General features: G+C 46.2%; 1 protein-coding gene across 1 annotated transcript in view; it reads right to left on the bottom strand.

Moving 5' to 3' along the window:
* TNS1 (tensin 1) overlaps positions 1-20,141 on the bottom strand; it is a gene marked incomplete in the record, with an annotated part of 1,098,810 nt that overhangs the window by 763,218 nt on the left and 315,451 nt on the right. The window contains 1 exon segment of the mRNA XM_029605104.1: positions 1,420-1,534. Within this exon segment, the coding sequence (XP_029460964.1) occupies positions 1,420-1,534 (115 nt within the window).

Genomic DNA, 20,141 nt, shown 5'->3' with positions numbered 1-20,141 from the left:
CTGTTAGCTGACCCCTAGCCTGGCCTTGGATTCCGCTATTTCGCCTACCCCAAGAGACCCTCACCTAACTCCTGCTGGCCCCGGCACCCAAAAGCTTAACCCGAGGGGAACGTGGGCTGGTATAGGGGAATCCTCACTTCAGTCTCTGCCATGCCTGGGCCCGCCTGCTGGTGGTGGTGAGAACCTGCGGGGCCCCCTGATCTCAATCAGTCCAAGGGTCCACAGATGCAACACTAGGTTTCTCCTCTTGTACACAGGCTGATGATATTCAGGATGTTGCTTCTATTGGTCTGAAATCTCCAAACTCTCTGGCGTGTTTTAATAATTGTCTTCCTGAAGTTGCTTAAATGCTAAAGAGTTCTAAGCTCAATGTTAATCCTAGAAAGTCCGAAGCCTTGTGGTTTACCGAATCACCTCCAGTTCCAGTTCTGCTGGGTGCACCTCTTCAAGTTAAGGATTTCGCCACTACTGCTGATGTTAGGTTAGACAGATTTGAAATTCTCAGCCCATATTTCCATTTAATTCAAACTTCCTACTTTGTCTTACATGTTACATCCTTTTCTCAAACTACACAACCTCAAAACCCCTTGTACATGATCTTATTCTCTGCAGACTCAACTACTGCAATGCTCTTTTCCATGGTCTGTCTGTAACAACTTTCCAAAGATTACAGTTAGTTCGAAACTACTTCAGCCAAGGGAAATTTTGGCAAAAATAAATATCATCATCTAACATCGTTCTCAGGTGAGCGTCACTGGTTGCCAGCATCTGCACGCATTACTTTCAAAATAGCTTGTTTAATATTTAAAGCTTGCTGTTTTAATTAAGCCCTATTACCCTAATCATACACTAAAAATTACTTATTGTTCCATCGCATGAAGCGATCGGGCTCAAAACTACTAGAGAAAGTTGTTTCGTGTGCCTTGCTCCTAGTATCTGGAATTTGCTACCTTTAAGTATGCGGGTAGAAAAAGTTTATAGTAATTAATCCAAATTATATCATTATATTTATTTCATTTGTGTTTTCATTTAACTATCCGATCTCCTAGTATATTCTTCTTTCATTATTACCAACTTTTTAAGATATTTTTTAATCCGTTGTTTTTATTATCAAAACTTACGCTATTGCCTTATTAATTGCCAGCTTATTCCATTCATTTGTTATTATTGGAATTTTGATTATTTCTGTTATGTTTTCTTTTTTTTATTATGCTCAATTTTAATATTTTATTTTATGTTTAATGATGTTAGTTTAGTTTACTTTATTTTATTTACTGATTCTTACTTTTATGCTGTTACAACATTGTTATGTATTGGTAATCCACATGTTTTATTGTGCATCACTTTGGTTTACTGTAGCATGAAATAGTGATTTATCAAGTAAATAAGCTAACTAAGCAACCCTACTGACAGACTCACCTCTGCAGGAGCTTCCCTCCCGGGTTATGACTTGCTTACAGACGCTGCATGATTTCACTTTCTTGAAGTTCTTCACCCTGAATGAGTGGGAATTCTGTGCTTCCAGATCTTCTGGCTGCAGGGAGAGGGACACACAAAGGATACAGGCATCAGCTGCTGTCCAAATCTTAGCCCTTTCCCTGACTGCAGCATCACGCTCAGCTATAAGAACTGCATACACTGGCCACGCTGCATAAAGAACAAATCAATCATTGAAGGCATGCTCCTTGTTCTGAGCAAAAACCTGCACCAGTAATCCTCTGCATGGAATAGTCACGTTATAGGGAAGGTGAAGGGGGCAAAAACAGAAACAGTATCCTCCACTACAGTGAAAGTTTGAGCCTGAGGAAAGGTCTGTTTAAATTGCTATTTTTACAGTAGTGGAGTTTTTCATTACAATTTTCAATATGTTTATACAAATGCAGCTGTTACGCTCTATTGACTCTGAAGTTAAAATTGTATATTCTTGTGCTCCATCCCGGCATTTATAGCATTGATAAAAGGTCTGCTCAAACTTTCACCGTAGTGGAGGGTTCCCTTTAAATTCACATGACGACCTGATAGAAAACTAAGGTGGACAAAAGAGGACTAAGAATTACACTCTTTGCATGCCGGATGTGTGTATTTAACCCCGGAAGAGCCGCCATGTTTTTGAAACGGAACGGCGGTCGGAGACGCCGATCGTGGAATAAACTAAAGAAATTGAAATGAACCCGAAAAATTTTTTTGGAGACCCTGGAATACATTTGGACTAATCGCTGCCCCTGAAGCAGGACCAGGACGGTCCGAAACACGGCCGTGTCGGGACGTTTAGGATGTTCTAAGGATGAGTATATCTCTGGGACTTTTACAATAGGAAACCCGTTAAGAATGAGTTAAAGATCAACATAGTGGTTGTCTTTTTTTGAAAGACTCATTCAGTTCTCATGTGTGTGCGATGGTGATGCACTAAATAATGGTGAATAGTTGGGGTCTTGCTATGTTTTTAAAATAAAACAACATGCAAACAAAACCTTTAAAAAAATATATTTTTGATTAAAATTAAATTTGGACCTGTACACTACAAATGAGTTTGTATATCTAACATTCTCGTGTAGATCAGAGGTCCTACAAATGTATTATTGATCAAATAGTGTTTCTATTTTCTGGTGGTTCGACAATGTGGAATTGTTGATAAATATATACCAGTGGCTTTGCTACAGTTTGATGTGTGGTTTACAAAAAAATTCAGGGCCATCAGAGGGTTACCGGGAGAAGGTTTACAGAGATTTTTCTTATCATTCACCCTGGAAGCTGCCCAGATTTTCAGGAGCTATGATCTGAAGTCAGGGCAGCGATATTCCAGCTGGAAAAAAACAATACGGAGCGATGCCTTTTTTTTGACTGCTCTCCTGGAGTGTCTCAGCTTTCAGGTCTCAAACACAAGGACATCTTGACCTGCTCAGGCCCAGGCATCCACTTACATAGTAAGATACAAGCTGTTAGCGGGGAAGGAGCTCCTGGCTCACCCAGTCTACTGAGGCCCTGCAGACCCTCGGTCTTACTGCCCCCCAGCCCTTGCAGCCTTCCCAAGCAGGTCTGAATTCTGTCACCGCAGGTAGGAGGCTTCAGGCATCCACTAGGAAATACGTCCATGTATTCAGATTTGGTAGCACTAAGACCTCCAAATTCCAGCGAGAAAATGAAGAGGCGTTCAGTGCCAGAGAACTGTGTTTGATGCTATACGTTTAATTGATTCTGTAACTGCTTTTAGGCAATTATCCAACCAGGAAGGCAGTCTAAATGATTAATAAATAAATACCTCCCTACCCCCACCCTTTCAGCCTTGGAGGAGGGTACATTCTCCACAGCTTGCCAAGGTCACTGAGTGTTGGAGAGTTAGTCAGCTGGTAATGAATAACCCATCCGATGCATTTTTAACCTTAACATACTTTAGGGAGTCCTCCTGTACAAGGCAAGTGACTGTTCTGTGGTATCCGAACACAGAAATAAGTGACCGCTGCTCGGAAAAGCGGTGCAAGCCATTCCTGGCACCACCGTAAATGAGGTCCGCGCGAGACGCTACAGTCCCAGCGACAGCGATCCTCTCTCCACTTCCGAATGGACACGGTCTTGGGCCGCCTCTGCTTTTTCAATTTGCATTCCGCCTTTTGTGACACTTCAAAGAGGATTACATGCTGGAGTCCCCCTAAGCGTCCTCAAGCATCCTGGGCGCGCAGGCGCAAAAGCATCAGACACCGATTGGCGGCAGGCCTTGTGCACAGAACAGCGCACGAACGCCGCCGCAGCCTACCACGTGGCGACTAAGCAAAGCCTGAGAGCGGGGGGGGCCTAGCCAAAAAGGCAGCTCAACCCACCAAGCTTCCACGACTCCTCCAGTTCCCCCGGAGAAGGGAACGCATGTCGGATAGGCGAGCCGAGCTCGGAGACCAGCAGGGGGATGGAATCCCTAAAAATTAACTCCCCCCTTTTTTTTTTTTTTTTATTACTCTTTACCTGAGCTCAGCCCATTCCGGTTGAGTACTGAGTTGGTCTCTGGCTGCGGGGAGAGAGGGCAAAGGCCTTCACCGCCACACTCGGCTTCCCCTACCTGCCAGCCTCTCAACTGTTTGTCTTTCTACAGCTAAGTCCATGAAAACCAGCTACTGGAACGAGGTACTCATCTGAGGGAGGAATCCACGGACAGGGGCGGATTGGCCTATCGGGGGATCGGGCATCCCCTGGTGGGCCGGTCGCGCTAGTCATGAGGTCTGCCGAGCACGGCCGTGACAGAGCTGCACTCGGCGACCTTTCACCTCCAAGGCAGCACAAGGGCTGCTGAGTGGAAGTAGGCCTTGGTTACTATGTCCCTGAAGGTCTCCTTAGCTCCTCATGTCTGCCACTCTAGCCTGCAGACACGGGATTTGTTATCTGAGGGCTAGGAGCTGTTTGCACCAAGTGCACACATACAACCTCTCGCCAACCGGTAACTGGGTTACTGTCTGCATCTTAATATTGTTGGATTGTTAAAATTAATTTCAAGCATCTTTACTCTATTGGTTTATTTTGCATGTGAAGGTAAGAAACTCAAAACACGTACAAATACCTGGTTACACACCTTACTGACTCTTGTTTTGAAATAAATCCTTGTTAGAGTATAGTAAGGGGTGATGAGGCACACTCCTTCCAGTGAAAGCTGAAGCCTGGATGGCTTGTGGTGTCCTCTGCTGGGACGCAGCCTTCTCCTGCTGAGAAGACCAGGAGTCACCCACATTAGAGGACAGGTGCCCAGCAGCCCAGGGTGGGGAAGGTCTCCAGGTTTTACTTATCTATTTAGATTTTTATATTCCTCTTTTCACAGCACTTCAAAGGATTGCATTTCCCTATTCCTAGAGAGCTTACCCAAGGTCACAAGGAGCAACAGTGGGACTTGAACCCTGGTCTCCTGCCCGCCGCACTCCCTCCACTCCATATGGCAAACAGTGGCAGCTCTATCCAGCTCTTTGCAGGAGCGGGGCAAGGCACGTTGGACAAGAGACCCAGACGTGAGTCACGTGGGAATCTGCAAGGAGGCAGTGGCACTGTGCTTCATCCAGCCGTACCCTAGGCAGATGCCACCATCGAGCTCTGATGGAGGCGGTGATGGTTAGCAGAATCCTGGCGCTTTCGCTGCCGGCGTAAGAGATCCAGCCAGCCAGCAGCTTCCCTTCCTCAGAGCCAGTCAAGCTAGCTAAATACCGGCTGATTGTAAGCCCTAAACTGCACTGCTCCCAATCGCTAGCAGAATCTTTCATCTCAGGTGCACAGAGAGAGCCTCACCTAGTACAAAATAAGGGACCACAGACTGGAAACAGAAACGTGCAAGCCCAAGAAGCTTTCCAGAGATAGAACCACGTTTCCTCCTGTACTGTGCAAGATACAAAGAGATCAGGGATGGAGAAAATTAGAGATGTCCCACGAAAGAAAGAGCAGGAGAAACTCTGTCTAATCCTGGGGGGAGATGTTCTGTACTGCCAGCAGGCCAGGAAGTTCTCTGAACAGGGGCAATATGGACCCACACCAGAACCCAGGGATTGTTTCTGTTGCTTTTTTTGTCTGTCCATTATTAATTCTCGTTCTTTCCTATCACCACTTCACGGCAAGCCCTGGCTATCTGTAGCAGCCTTCAGCCTTGAGCTTTGATTTAGATTGGGGCAGCACAGACTTCACAATATACTCTGCACTATGTTTATCACCCTTTCTGTACCTTTATTTGCACCGAGGTCCTATTCCCCACCGCACTGCATCCTGATTGTATCCTTATTTGCTTCAAACCCTATGACTGCCGGACTCCATCCCTAGTGCAAAAGCAGACTCTGCTGTAACGCGCTTTGAAATCTCGTGCAGGAGGAGCGTGAGAAAAATGAATGCTGGTGATGTACAAGAAAGGGTCCTGAAGATGAGTCTGCAGTGCTGGCCTCTTGCCACCAGAGGGAGCACTGCACTAGCAGTCATAGACCCCATTGTACCTATAATACTCCCAAATTATTCCTGAGATGCCAATTAGCTTTTTAAACCATTCAGAGTCTGATTCATTAAAGCTTTCCTCCCATTCTGTGCCTATGGGGGGGGAGGAAGCTTAGTGAATCGGACCCTTAATGCTTTGGTGCATGAGGGGAGAGGAATGTGAATACGCTACAAAGAAGGAGACAATCCAAGGAAGACTCCAGCAGGAAACCTATCATCTGCTAATGGTCCCTGAAGAGACTGCCACATGCGACTGTGGGAATGGGGAGGGCCGGATCCCACCACTAAACGCATTATACTAATGGAGCCAGTGCTGACACGCTGACCCGGGGGCTGCATAAATCTGTTCCGTGCACAGCGGCCATTTCTCACCGCTGCCAGGGGAAAATCGCTCAATCACTCTTGAGTGCCAGCCGCCTGACAGACAGACAGTACAAGTGCCGGGAAGGTGCTGCCGCCCCCCCGCGCCACAGCTGGGGCTGTTCAGCCACACTGAAACGCATCCGCGCTGAGCGAGGGCGCGGAAATTGTATGGCGAAGGAGAGACGGCTCCACACTCCAACCTAGGAATGACCAATATTGCACCATCAGATGAGGTACGAGACCTCGGAGTTCAGATCAACGAGAACTTCACTATGAAAAAGCATATGAACAAATTAATCAAAGCAGGCTACGCCAAGCGGAGAATTCTACGTCGACTAAAACCTCTGCTAACAATGCAAGACTTCCGCTAATATTCTCAAACCTAGAGTGCTGCAACTCCCCGTTACTAGGCCTCCCCACAAATCTACTAGAACCACTACAGTTACTTCAAAATGCATCAGCAGGACTCTTACTAGGGACAAGGAGATTTGACCCAAGATCACAAAACAAAGGTCTCCTAACGGTGCCCTCCACTCGGAAGACACACCTAACGGTAATAAGAGACCGAATGTTCGCAACAGCGGGCCCCGAGCTGTGGGACTCTCTTCCAGAGCCGTTACGTCTGATAACAGAAAGAAAGAACATCAGGCGTGAACTGAAAACGTGGCTCTTTAGAAAGGCACAAAGTCTAACAAGGGAGTCCCAATCAGCGGTGGCGCCAGAAAGCTTTGTATGGGAGGCACGGTCAATTTTAGGGTGGGCAAGCACCAACAGCCTTTTCCTCCAACCAAACTGGTCCTGCCAGACAGGCGTGGGGAGCAAGCTCCTTGTCTGAGCTTGCTCCCCTTGCCCCTTCTGCATTTCCTCTGGAGCTGTCCTGGTCCCAACCATTGTGCAACACCAACGCCCGCTGAAGGACAAACATGCATCAGCTTACGGAGAGAGCCGCCAGCCAGAGGACTGTCACTGCGATGGCAGGATTAAGACAGGAGGGGAGAGAGAGGGAATAAAACCGGGGGGAAAAAAGCTTCCGAAGCTGGAAATGAAGACTCAAAGAGACCGATGCAATACAGCGCGCTGGGCCGGGCGCAGGGCTTTACACGTGCATGGACGCGCGTCCAGAAGCCCTCGTGCATTACTGGAGTTAGTGCGTCCAAAAGAGGCGTCCAATCCAGCACGAAGCTAAGAGTGCTCCTCACACGCAAATTATCCCCCCCCCCCCCCCGATGCAAAAAAAAATAAAAAAAAGATTTCTGCTTCTCTGTAGTTCCTCTGACTTAATATCGTGGCAATATTGTGCTGGTCAGGTTTGGCAAACTGAAGCTCAGTTAACGAGCGTCCGTTCTCCTAACCCGCACTGACCGCCACCTCTCCCGGGCGCCTGCTGCCGGGGTGGCGCCACGGGTGCGCAGTTTCCCCATGCGCCTCCTTTTTTCCGCGGCGGCCCATTTAAACATTAAAATCGGGCGCAGGGGACAGGGGGATCGGCCGCGCGTTAAGAGAGCGGGCCCTCGATCGTGAGCGCCCGCTTAACGCGCGGCGATACTGCGTCGCCCTGAAAGTGCTGTAGCCCCAGCCCAGGCGTATTCCAAGCGGGCAGCGCATGACCCGCACCGGCCGCGCTGCGCTACCCGATCAATGCCCTTTCCAGCTCCTGGACACGGCGGGTGACGTTCATCTCCCTGAAATTCCACACTTAAGGGGCTCCTCAGGCGTTCAGGTTTCTGCCCAAGGTTTCTGACCATTGAGCCTCACTTCACTCTCTCCCCGGCAGCCGGCCTGTCCCCTGGTGGTGCCCGTCCCCGTGCTGTAATTATACCAATTTCAGTTCGATTAGCTGCCAGATAAAATTAGAGGAAGGGCGTTCTGTGGCTGATAAAGCCATAAACAGGATTAACCTCTTCACCCCGTGAGGACCGGAGCTCTGACCCTGAGGCACTGAAGCGTTTTACCCCCGTGGTGAACGTCTCAAGGTCAGGGTGGGGAGCCTCTCTACCTCTCAGCCGGCCCGTGTGTGCCTCGGTAGGAGTGAGAAGCCTGCTGCCCACCCCAGCCTTGCCCCCTGACTTTAGTTAGCCGGGCTCTTGGTAAGTGGGTTTTATTAGTTCAGTGGTGAAGGCAAATCCTTATCACGCACAGTAAGGTGAAAAGGCAAGAGAGAGGGAGTCAGGAGCATGTGGCCTGCCTGCCTTTGATACCGTTTTTTATGCTGTTTTTTGGTTTTTTTTCCTTTGACTCGGCAGCCTGCTCCTGCTCCTGCTCCTGCTCCTTTGTGCTCACAGCTCAGCTGGGAGTAGGGAGGGGGATCTGGCGCTATGAGCCTTCATCTTCCCTGTTTTACGTCCCAAAATCTTTCGGCTCGGTGGCTGCGGCTCTCCGGCGCCCTGCTGGACACGCTGCCCCCGCACGTGGACGGGGAGGCCTCAGGGGAAGGAGGCTGGTGAAGGCCGAGGGACGCACAGGGCTGGGCACTGTTTTTTCACTGGGGCGCATTAAATATTTCTCAGACTAAATCCAGACTGAAAACAAACAAAGATTCTTCCTCCCGGAGCTCCAGTCAGCCTGAGGGCTCCGGCCGCCTCTCACCACAGACACGGCCTGCATTACAGCCTCCTTCCTATCTCGGACCCTTTGCACTCCGGCCGGGCTTCCTCCTTCGCCATGGATGAGGGACGTCCGAAAGGCTCCTCTCTGTCCTTCCGGCGCCCTTTCTTCACGCCCTTTCTCTGGCCGTGGCTCGGCTGCACGCATCGGTGCTTGGCCGGCAGCCTGCTCCCAGGAGAGGCAGACCGTAACCATACCCCCCCGGAGGGTCCTCGCCTTACAGCCCTCGGGTGTCCCCCCGCTGTACAGTGCAGCCCTCATCTACCAGAGCCACCCAGGAATCAGCAGCCAAGGGTCTGAAGAGAGAGAGAGAGAGCTGGAGCCAGCACGTGCCCTCCGCATCCAACCATTTCATAAACCCCCGGGAGGAAACAGAGGGGCTTCCTGGTACCCGACTGATCCCTGCCGGTGATAATATTAGAAATGACATCACACACAGGGTGCACGAGCCAATCAGAATCTCAGTGGCCATCAGGGTCCCTCCCAGCGCTGCCAAACATCTCCAGCAAAAGCACCCGAGCTCTCTGCCAAATGTCCCCCAAAAAAAGGTTTATACCAATAAAGTGGTAGCTTTTATGCTCTTCACCTTATTTGCAATCCCTAGCATTGTTCTTGTATATTGTTTGGAGCTCTGAACATCGCTTTGGATGACTTCTTGGAAGGCTTGGAAGGCCAGGAAGGCAAGCTATAAAGGTTATAGAGGAAGAAGCATCCTGCAATCTGCCCGGTGTACAGGCCTCCAGACTGTGCCATGGCTGAGTCCGTCCCATGCGGCTTCAGAAAATAATCGGAGCACAGAAACCTTACTACTCAACTTATCCAACACAATAATAAGAGGTTTCGATGACGGACAAAAATTCATACTCATCCTACTCGACCTCTCTGCTGCATTTGACACAGTTGACCACAAAAACCTAATCTCCAGACTAGCCGACATCGGTTTATCAGGCAAAACTCTTGACTGGTTCACATCCTTCCTCAAAAATAGATACTTCAAAGTAAACATTAACAACCACTGCTCTGATGCCATACTCCTAGTACCCAAAGGTTCAGCCCTATCGGCCACCTTGTTCAATATATACCTATTACCCCTCTGCAAGCTTCTCTCAAGTCTCGGCATAACGTACTACATGTACGCCGACGACATCCTATTAATCATACCCGTAACTAACACCATCGAAAACGCAATCAAAACTTCAGCCACATACCTAGAAACAATAAGAAATATGCTAAACCATATGAAACTATGTCTTAACATGGAAAAAACTGAGTGTATACTACTCAAGAAAAAACAATCCGGGATCAACATGAAACACACCATACAAATCGACAACGCACACATCAAACTAAAGGACAATGTAAAAGACCTCGGAATATGGTTAGACCCTGAGTTTAACTTCAAAAAACACATATCTCAGAAAATCAAAGATGGCTTCCACAAGCTATTAATCCTCAAACACCTAAAACCCCTACTGTACCAACCTGAATTCAGAACCATCCTGCAAGCACTAATATTCATCAGCTTTGACTATTGCAACTCGCTAATCATAAGATTACCCAAATCAACAATTCAACCACTCCAACTGCTACAGAACGCATCAGCCAGAATCCTCACAGGGCACAAGAGATCCAACCACATCACCCCAGTACTAAAAGACCTACACTGGTTACCAGTGGACAGGAGAATCGAATATAAAACTCTGACCATAATACATAATGCAATCCACAACATGGAAAACACAGGCCTAAACAACATCATACAGACACATGCATCACAACATAACACGAGAACATCAAACAAATCAAAACTGGACGTTTCAACAATTTCTACCGCCAAACATACTACTGTAAGAGACAGAGCCATCTCAATCGCAGGTCCTCACCTCTGGAACTCGCTACCGGATCAACTAAGATTACAAAAGAACACTAAAAAAGAACTCAAGACCTGGCTATTCAGACAGGCCTTCAAAGACGGGATCTGTTAATCTACCCGACCCACACATCAACCCACTCCCTTTCGGATAGTGCAAACATTCATAATTATCTCTAAACCCTACCATTACAGTTATTTAAATCACATAGAGAGATACCCATCATGGCTCATTCCCATCAACTGTCATAAACTAACCATAACCTGTCCCCCTCTGTCCTAATCTGTGGATTTACCAGTCATCTCATTATACTGTTATATCTAGTTATTATTATATGTTATTATTATATATAACTAAGCCTCGTTATCTCGCACATACTGTGTTACCTGTTATCTCGTTTTATGTAATTCCTGGTTCTGCCAGTTACCATTATACTTTCCAATGGTTTCTACACATGTAACTCGTTGTTTCAAATGTAAACCGGAGTGAAGGCCTCTAGCTAAACTTCAGTATATAAAAATGAATAAATAAATAAATATTTAAATTGTATCTGATGATATATGTTTGTTTGTTTGTTTGTTAACCACCTAGTACAATACATTTGATTTATGTGGTATATACATTTTAAAAATAAATAAGCAGACCTTTTGCCTTTCAGCCCGATAAGAAGTAGATTATGCAGCTTTTCCTTCATAACCTGCAAAACTATTTTATGAGGCTTCAGGTTAGCTCTGGCTTGATGTTATAGACCAGCGTTTCCCAACCCCTGCTCTGTAGACCGGAAACAGTCCCCAGCAGCGTTTTTGCGGCTCCGCAGAGTGACGGTCTTTGTTCTAGGGAAGAAACAGGACAGTTCTGCAAGCATCCTCTGCGGTCGCCCAGGTACCGGATCCCACCCGGTCACCCGCAGCAATGAATGGGACGTTCTGTACTGCCTTAAACCACGGCTGGCGACCACACTCCAGCCCCCATCGGCAGTGCCCGCTGCTGCTGCTGCTTCCGGGTGCGGAGACAGACTGCTGGCAGCGAACAAGTACATCAGGCTCAGCTGACGCCCCAGACCGCCCCACCTCCAGCTCTGTAATAAAAAAATAAAAAAATATATCCAATGGGTTGCAGCTGTACAACCACAAAGGCTTCTGGAAATATTGGGCCCTTTAAAGGGGCAACATCCAGCCCCAAGGCCACGGACGTGTTTTTCGCTTCTGGCTCCCCCTTGCTGTGGAATGAGGAGACCTGGGTTTTTCCTCCCCTGCTCGAGGTGCAAGAGCACAGGGTCCTTCCTCATAAGTTTTGTAATGAAAACATTAGGGGGTGCCTGATTGAGACTGGGGAGACTCTCAAAGGGGGTAGAGGGCATGTATTTTGGAGAGAAACATAGAAATACATAGTATGCACCCCAGAGTTCTGAAGGAACTAAAAAATGAAATTTCAGACCTATTATTAAAAATTTGTAACTTATCATTAAAATCATCCATTGTACCTGAAGACTGGAGGATAGCAAATGTAACCCCAATATTTAAAAAGGGCTCCAGGGGCGATCCGGGAAACTACAGACCGGTTAGCCTGACTTCAGTGCCAGGAAAAATAGTGGAAAGTGTTCTAAACATCAAAATCACAGAACATATAGAAAGACAAGGTTTAATGGAACAAAGTCAGCATGGCTTTACCCAGGGCAAGTCTTGCCTCACAAATCTGCTTCACTTTTTTGAAGGAGTTAATAAACATGTGGATAAAGGTGAAATTTTGGAAATATTTCAATCGTTTTCGGTTCTCCCGAACCATTCCGAATTAGGCAATTTCATTGAAACAATTGCACATCCCTACTAAAAATAAACCTATGCTCTGCATCCACAGGAATCTCCCACTTCCTAACAATGGATGCAGAGCAGAACTAAGACATTTCCCTGTACAACTCGCCGTACAAAGCAAATATTCTGATTCTGGTGTCATCTCAATAACAGCATCACAAGCTCCCTCTTCTGCCAGGTGCATTGTAAAATAATACAAACAAACCCCGCTCTGTACATGTTTATCCTACCTGCCATACTGAAGCAGCACGAACTCCAAGAAATGATTCGGTAATAGCCCTGCCCATGAAAAGACCGATACAAATCCCTACAGACAGAATATAGACAGAGCTACCTTCATCTAATATAGAATAAAATACCCCAAATTACAAATGCGGAAACAAAAACTGGAATAGGAATACCAAGACCTTCTGCGGGCGGTGCAAAACTGGAGAACTAGAAACAGAAATATATTTTCTACTCCACTAAGCAAAATTCAAAGATAGAAGAAATGCATATTCTCAAAACTGACATATTATGTCTCTTATACCCCGTCACTCCCCTTCCATGTTCCCATGACCCCTCACTTCTCCCAACTATTCAATCCTCCCTTTACACGCTCATATCCCTGTCCAACAATTCTGATAGCCCCCCTTCCCTGTGCCACCTCTCTCCCCTGCTCTTTCCTCTCCCGTTCCCTACCTCTTACCTCTGACTACCTCCTTCCCACCCCTTCCTGCTCAGCATTCCCTGATCTCCCCTCTCCCCCAACCCAGCAGGCCCAGCTCCACCTCTCTCTCTCCACTTCCATCTCTCCTCCCTGCCCAGCAGACTCCAGCCCCTTCTTTCTGCACTTCTCCCTATCCAGCAATCCCAACCTCCTCTTTCCCACACCTTCCTACCCAGCAGACTCCTGGCTCCCTATCTCCCAAGGCCTTCCTGCCCAGCACATTTCCCCTTCCTCCTGGTTTCCAGCCACATAAAAGCCTTCAGTCCAATCCAGAGACTCCCTCCCGCTTTACCAGCAGCAGATGAGAGCAAGAAGCATTGAGGAGAGGAAGATGATGATGAGGCAGCAGTGGAAGTCAGCAGTGGATCTATAGAACACGGACCTCTCTCCCTCATGCTCCTGCTTTCATGTCCAGTAGGGATGTGCATTCGTTTCATCCGTTTCCTATAAAGCATGTAATATGAAACGCATGAAACATATGAAACGAATGCACATCTAATTGACATGTAATGGGAAACGTAGGAAACAAATGAAATGAATGCATATCCCTAATGTCCAGGCCCCAGGGGTAAAGAGAGCATCAGCAGCTTCATTGCCAGGCCAGGCAGAGGAAGATAAAGTTGGTGTCCTGTCAGGCCCATAAGAACAGGATTTGGTGATATCTCGCTCTGATCTGGGTGAAAGGGAAGGGAATAACCTCCCACTGGGCCAGGAAGAGGAGAAGGAAGCAAGAGCAGCTTCCTGTCCTACCCAATAAAGGAGAAATCAGCCAACTCCTGCCCAGACTGATGAGGAAAAAGCAGCCTTCTGCTGGGTCTGTGACCCAACTCCCGGGACCTCGTGACACACTCGTGCGTCCCGACGCACCTGTTGAGGATCCACTGCTCTAAAGGCTAGGGGACGGAAATGAGAGAAGCGTGCAGGGGGGTAATTTGCTGGTGCAATGGTCCCTCCAGGCTGCAGAAGGCAAGGAGATTGCTACCCTTGACCAATATGCTTTGATGCTTTTAATGCAACTGCTATATTGATGGTTGTAGCTTCCGGTTTTCACATTGGCACCAAAAGGATAGAATGGCAGAAAAGGGTAAACCTGACAGAAATGACTCTGCGCTGCTGGGTCTTCTAGATAAATGTTTTGAGTTATCTGTGCGGCATTTTATTTCCATAAAGCATGATGACTATACTTGGGTGTTTTTATTGTAGCAACAATTTGACATTCAAAACAATTTAAAAGTAGATGTAGTGGCTCTGACAGGACAACATCCCCTGATGAAGACTCCAAACCCTTCCAGCCTCGCACTTTGCTAAGAGAAGGTTTTAATTGCAGAAAGAAAATAAGAGATATTGGCAGATGATTACATATACTGGGAGTGCCTATTAGGATGGCCACGTAGATGGGGGTAATATTTGTCTGTGAAGGATTCTGTGGATATTGATTTCATTTCATGCGACTGCAACGCTGCTCCCTGTTTAGGCAGCAGGGGGATAAGAGGAACCGGATTCAGACGACAACCGAGAGTCCCGACTTCCAGTGTCTGGGATACTGATGCGCAGATGTAAAGGAAAAAGCACAGGACGGCTTCTATGGCCAAGTCCTAAAGGAAGCAAAGCGTGCATGGGGGTAACTTGCTGGTGTGGTGGTTACTGCCCTTAACCAATAAACCTTCATACGCTTGATGCAGCTCCAGCATTGCTCTCTGCTTCAATGGCAGGGGAAAAAGGGAATTGGATTCAGACAACAACCAACGAGAGGGCCCTGACTTTTACAGTCTGCAGAACTGATAAGCATGGGGGTAACCTGCACAGAGCGGCAGTTACTACCCTTAATAAGCCTTGATGCAAATGCACCATTGCTCTCTGCTTCCAAGGATGGGGGATGGGAGCTGAAAGGAAAGAGAAATTAGGATTCAGAGACAATCAACACAAGCCATGACTTTTTTACAGTCTGGAATACTGATGCACAGGCATTAAGGGAAAAACACAGGACTGCGTCTACGGCCACGTCCAGGGGCGGATTGTGGGAAAATAGTGGCCCGGGGGATTTTTCTCCATACTGGCCCATGGGTACCCAATTACACATACAATATAATTTACATATATATGCACACACCCCTTAAAACATTAAAAAAAAGCTATCCGGCACGCAAATGTTATAAAATCCATGGTCCCAAATACAGAATAAAAAAAGAGAACAAGAAGCATAAATAGAAACCTGCAGACAAAAAATGAAAAGGAAACTGCAACAAGACAGACACTGTATGTAGTGCAACTTGTGGGGGGAGAGACCCACAAACTAGCTCCTCTCTCTCTCCCACAGGCACACTCTCTAACATGGACATGTTCTCTGTCATACATGCACCTCTCTCACTCTTACATGCATGCTCTCTCATATGCACGTCCTCCCTTTCCTAATCACATGCATGCACTCTCTTTCTTATGTACTCCCTACTATTCACGTACATTCTCTACCTCAAGCACTCTCACCCTCTCTCTCCTGCACTCTCTCATGCACCCCCTATAAGCAAAGCACGTCAAGCAGCACTGACAGATACATGGTGGTAACCTGCATGGCACGGCAGATGCTATCATGGGAAGCTTGCTGGGCAGACTGGAGGGACCATTGGTTCTTTTATGCCATTATCTCAATGTATCTATGTTTCTATGAACTCCCAGAAATCTGCATTAGATATGGTGGAGGACATTGTCTCCTGCGCTGTGAGATTCAGAAATTCTGCATTAGATACGGGGGAGGACATTGTCTCCTGTGCTGTGAGATTCAGAAATCTGCATTAGATACAGGGGAGGACATTGTCTCCTGCGCTGTGAGATTCAGAAATTCTGCATTAGATACGGGGGAGGACATTGTCTCCTGTGCTGTGAGATTCAGAAATCTGCATTAGATACAGGGGAGGACATTGTCTCCTGCGCTGTGAGATTCAGAAATTCTGCATTAGATACAGGGGAGGACATTGTCTCCTGCGCTGAGAGATTGAGAAATCTGCATTAGATACGGGGGAGGACACTGCCTCCTGCGCTGTGAGATTGAGAAATCTGCATTAGATACAGGGGAGGACATTGTCTCCTGCGCTGTGAGATTCAGAAATCTGCATTAGATACAGGGGAGGACACTGTCTCCTGCGCTGTGAGATTCAGAAATCTGCATTAGATACAGGGGAGGACATTGTCTCCTGCGCTGAGAGATTCAGAAATCTGCATTAGATACAGGAGAGGACATTGTCTCCTGCGCTGTGAGATTCAGAAATCTGTATTAGATATAGGGGAGGACATTGTCTCCTGCGCTGTGAGATTGAGAAATCTGCATTAGATACAGGGGAGGACAGTGTCTCCTGCGCTGTGAGATTGAGAAATCTGCATTAGATGTGGTGGAGGAGATTGTCTCTTGCACTATGGGATCCTTTAGGACTTTATTAATGCAAAGGATAAGTATATAATCAATTTCAAACAAAACCTATTACATACAAGAAGTTTTTTATTTATATAATTTATAAAATCAATTTTTCCACAACATTTAATTATATATAAACAATCAAGAAACAAATATTTTTTACAAATATAGTATTTTCTTAAGAAAAATATGACACATCACACAAATATAGACATACAAAACAAAACAGAAAAAATAAAGAATACCCTAACATATCACACGTAACCAATCACATTCATAGAAAAAAATGTAAACAATACTATGTTAATCACTGAATGTTCCAGGAGAAGACCAATTTCCAGTTCAACTCCTTAATACATCCCAAAATGGACAGCCAGTTCTCTAATCCGAATTGTGCGATCTTGTATGAGGAGTTTTCTTTTTGGGGAGAAACTCCCAGATTTACAATCTGGACACAGATCTTCATGAAAAACAAGAGCTCTCCTTACGAGCAAAGTCCCGACTGCGTCCCAAGTTTCGCCTCACACAACGAGGGAACAACTCCAAGATATAAAACATCAGAAAGCCAAAGAACAATAATATTTAAGTCAAAATCAGGCGACTGGAATCGTCAATGAACATTCTTTTACTTATTCTACCCAACTACGCTGGGATTAACAGTTCACCTTCACCAATCACCAATTAAGCCACAACAAATGTAGTGTTCAAGTTTTGCAACAGAAGGAAACCACCGTTTATCGCAGCGAAAAAATCTTCAAAGACGTTTATATCTTTACCTTCATCACCAATAGCAACAGCAACTTCAGGCAGGAGAGCTTAAAGCGCCGAAGTTAAACAAAAGAGCCGCCATTAAATCCACCCGAAAAGGCTTTAAACAAAGAGTACCGGTACCTGCAAGGAACTCCGGATCCTTCAAACCAAACTTCAACGGCAGATGAAGGACCTAAAATGCATCCTGTCTGCCAGTCTCCATCTCTCGTTCCATTTACTGCAGATCTTACTCACTCCTGAACATTTCCATTCTTTTCCCCATCCCCACAGATCCTCTCTGCTTGTCCCACACTTTGTTGAATTCTGAAACTTTCTTTTTGTCTCTGACACTTCTACTGAGTGACTTTTCCACTGATCTACTAAACGTTGTGAGGGAAATATTTCCTCAGGCTGCTCCTGTGACCCTGAGCTTCATCCAGTCTTCATCCATTGTACCTGAAGACTGGAGGATAGCAAATGTAACCCCAATATTTAAAAAGGGCTCCAGGGGCGATCTGGGAAACTACAGACCGGTTAGCCTGACTTCAGTGCCAGGAAAAATAGTGGAAAGTGTTCTAAACATCAAAATCACAGAACATATAGAAAGACATGGTTTAATGGAACAAAGTCAGCAGGGCTTTACCCAGGGCAAGTCTTGCCTCACAAATCTGCTTCACTTTTTTGAAGGAGTTAATAAACATGTGGATAAAGGTGAACCAGTAGATGTAGTGTACTTGGATTTTCAGAAGGCGTTTGACAAAGTTCCTCATGAGAGGCTTCTAGGAAAAGTAAAAAGTCATGGGATAGGTGGCGATGTCCTTTCGTGGATTACAAACTGGCTAAAAGACAGGAAACAGAGAGTAGGATTAAATGGACAATTTTCTCAGTGGAAGGGAGTGGGCAGTGGAGTGCCTCAGGGATCTGTATTGGGACCCTTACTTTTCAATATATTTATAAATGATCCGGAAAGAAATACGATGAGTGAGGTAATCAAATTTGCAGATGATACAAAATTGTTCAGAGTAGTTAAATCACAAGCAGATTGTGATAAATTGCAGGAAGACCTTGTAAGACTGGAAAATTGGGCATCAAAATGGCAGATGAAATTTAATGTGGATAAGTGCAAGTGGATGCATATAGGGAAAAATAACCCATGCTATAGTTACACATATTAGGTGCTACAACCCAAGAAAGAGATCTAGGCGTCATAGTGGAAAACACATTGAAATCGTCGGTTCAGTGTGCTGCGGCAGTCAAAAAAGCAAACAGAATATTGGGAATTATTAGAAAGGGAATGGTGAATAAAACGGAAAATGTTATAATGCCTCTGTCTCGCTCCATGGTGAGACCGCACCTTGAATACTGTGTACAATTCTGGTCGCCGCATCTCAAAAAATATATAATTGCGATGGAGAAGGTACAGAGAAGGGCTACCAAAATGATAAGGGGAATGGAACAACTCCCCTATGAGGAAAGACTAAAGAGGTTAGGACTTTTCAGCTTGGAGAAGAGACGGCTGAGGGAGGATATGATAGAGATGTTTAAAATCATGAGAGGTCTAGAACGGGTAGATGTGAATCGGTTATTTACTCTTTCGGATAGTAGAAAGACTAGGGGGCACTCCATGAAGTTAGCATGTGGCACATTTAAAACTAATCGGAGAAAGTTCTTTTTTACTCAACGCACAATTAAACTCTGGAATTTGTTGCCAGAGGATGTGGTTAGTGCAGTTAGTGTAGCTGTGTTTAAAAAAGGATTGGATAAGTTCTTGGAGGAGAAGTCCATTACCTGCTATTAAGTTCACTTAGAGAATAGCCACTGCCATTAGCAATGGTTACATGGAATAGACTTAGTTTTTGGGTACTTGCCAGGTTCTTATGGCCTGGATTGGCCACTGTTGGAAACAGGATGCTGGGCTTGATGGACCCTTGGTTTGACCCAGTATGGCAGGTTCTTATGTTCTTAATATTGTCTGCTGTACCTGACATCCTACACCAGGGCTCCCCAAACCTGTCCTGGGGACCCCACAGTCAGTCAAGTTTTCAGGATTTCACAATGAAAATGCATGAGATACATTTGCATATAAGGAGTCTCCATGGTATGCAAATGTATCTCATGCATATTCATTGTGGATATCCTGAAAAACCAACTGGCTATTGGGTCCCCAGGACAGGTTTGGGAAGCCCTGTCCTACAGGAACTCTCAAACGCATGTTTTAGATCAGTGGCTCCCAACCCTGTCCTGGGGACCCCGCCAGCCAGTCGGGCTTTCAGGATTTCCATAATGAATATGCATGAGAAGAAATTTGCATGCACTGCCTCCATAACATGCACATTTTCTCTCATGCATATTCATTGTGGATATCCTGAAAGCCCGACTGGCTGGGGGGTGTCCCCAGGACAGGGTTGGGAACCACTACTTTCGCTGCATCGTGTAACCCGGCAATTGTTAGTGAAAACATTTGTATTGCAATTGTAAAAGAATCTGGCTGGGAGGGCTTGCAGGCCTTTGACGTCTCCTGATCTCCTGCTCGGAAAGGTCCATGAAACGAGTGGATTACGTGAGCCTCCGATGATGACGACCTGCCCCAGGTCAGACATTTCATGTTCAGGCCCAGAGACCTTGCTTGGGTGGAGCCCTCCTCTGCATCTTACCATGCTTGGGTTTTGTATTTTACAGTTGAA

Source organism: Rhinatrema bivittatum, chromosome 6 (genome assembly GCF_901001135.1).
Source record: "Rhinatrema bivittatum chromosome 6, aRhiBiv1.1, whole genome shotgun sequence".
Classification (NCBI taxonomy): Eukaryota; Metazoa; Chordata; class Amphibia; order Gymnophiona; family Rhinatrematidae; genus Rhinatrema; species Rhinatrema bivittatum.
The sequence above is the reverse complement of the archived record's forward strand: the minus strand, read 5'-3'. Positions and strand labels throughout refer to the sequence as shown.